This window comes from Varanus komodoensis, unplaced genomic scaffold (genome assembly GCF_004798865.1).
Source record: "Varanus komodoensis strain SLA01 unplaced genomic scaffold, ASM479886v1 scaffold3382, whole genome shotgun sequence".
Classification (NCBI taxonomy): domain Eukaryota; kingdom Metazoa; phylum Chordata; class Lepidosauria; order Squamata; family Varanidae; genus Varanus; species Varanus komodoensis.
Window position 1 is genome coordinate 8,903 of NW_025335831.1, and position 1,087 is coordinate 9,989.

At 48.4% G+C, this 1,087-nt stretch overlaps 1 protein-coding gene across 1 annotated transcript in view; it reads left to right on the plus strand.

The window, feature by feature from the left end:
- The window catches only part of LOC123027818 (cytochrome P450 2K6-like), a 9,505-nt gene that overhangs the window by 6,689 nt on the left and 1,729 nt on the right, over positions 1-1,087 (plus strand). Inside the window, exons 3-4 of the mRNA XM_044439063.1 lie at positions 4-52; positions 502-662. Of these exons, the coding sequence (XP_044294998.1) occupies positions 4-52; positions 502-662 (210 nt within the window). The remainder of the gene's footprint in view (positions 1-3; positions 53-501; positions 663-1,087) is intronic.

Genomic DNA, 1,087 nt, shown 5'->3' on the forward strand with positions numbered 1-1,087 from the left:
AAGATCGTTGAAGAGTGCGGCTCTCTGATAAAGGCACTTGAATCCCATGGAGGTGGGTGGAGGATTCTTTCTGGTGCTCCAGGGCACGTCAGCACTGCAGCGCTGCAGGATGCTGAGACTGCCGTGTGGCGTATCCCACACTTCCCAATCACAGTTCCCAGACGTCCCTGTGGGGGCGTAATCAGCCTATGTGCTGCCCTTTCAAAATCTGCTGTTCCTTGCTGCGGCTGTCGGGTCCCATCAAGTTGCCTCTGACTCACGGTGGCTCGGTGAGTGGAAGCCCACCAGAAGGTCCTGTTCCTGACAGCCCTACTTGGCTCTTGAAAATCCAGTGCTGAGAACCGTCTTTCTGCAGACGGTCCACCTCGGAGCTGGTTTTCCTTTCTTTCTGCAGCCTCCCCAGCAAGATAGTCCTCCCCAGGGGGTTTGGCCTTCCCATAATGTGTCCTAATCTGGATTACAGCTAAATAGTACTGTTTCATTGTAATGTTTATGTTACAGGAAATCCCTTTGAAGGCACTACAATTATGAATGCAGCTGTTTCCAATATTATAGTGTCTATACTATTTGGCAAGCAATTTGAATATGATGATGCCAGATTTCTCAGATTGCTAAAGTTGGTCAGTGAAAATATCCGGCTTGGGGGAAGCCCTTCAGTCCTGGTAATCCGACCGTTTTCATTTGAGAAAGTATTAGCACTCATGTTAGCAAGCCATTGTGGGCCCTTCTCATATGGACTGCACTGGAAAACACAGCCTCTGATTGCTGAAGCGGAAGAACCTGTTGCCTTACATTGCGGGTGACTGAGTTTAGGAAAATCAGCCAGCATAGTCTTTCTAGAGGTGTTTCACTGCGGAAGACCGTACAGGAGCAGGGGATTATTTAGTTTGGAATGCTTCTCTTGTTTAAAATCCCAGATAGGTTTGCAGCCAAGTGTAAAACAAGACATCATTTCAATAACACAGCAATATTGGGGCCATCAATGGTTGGCAAAGCCAGTCAAGGCCATTCATTGTAGTCTGTCTATAATGAATGCTGAGCTCAAGTGCTCAGTGCTGCCCGGCATGTTGCAGCCAGGCGGCCTTTC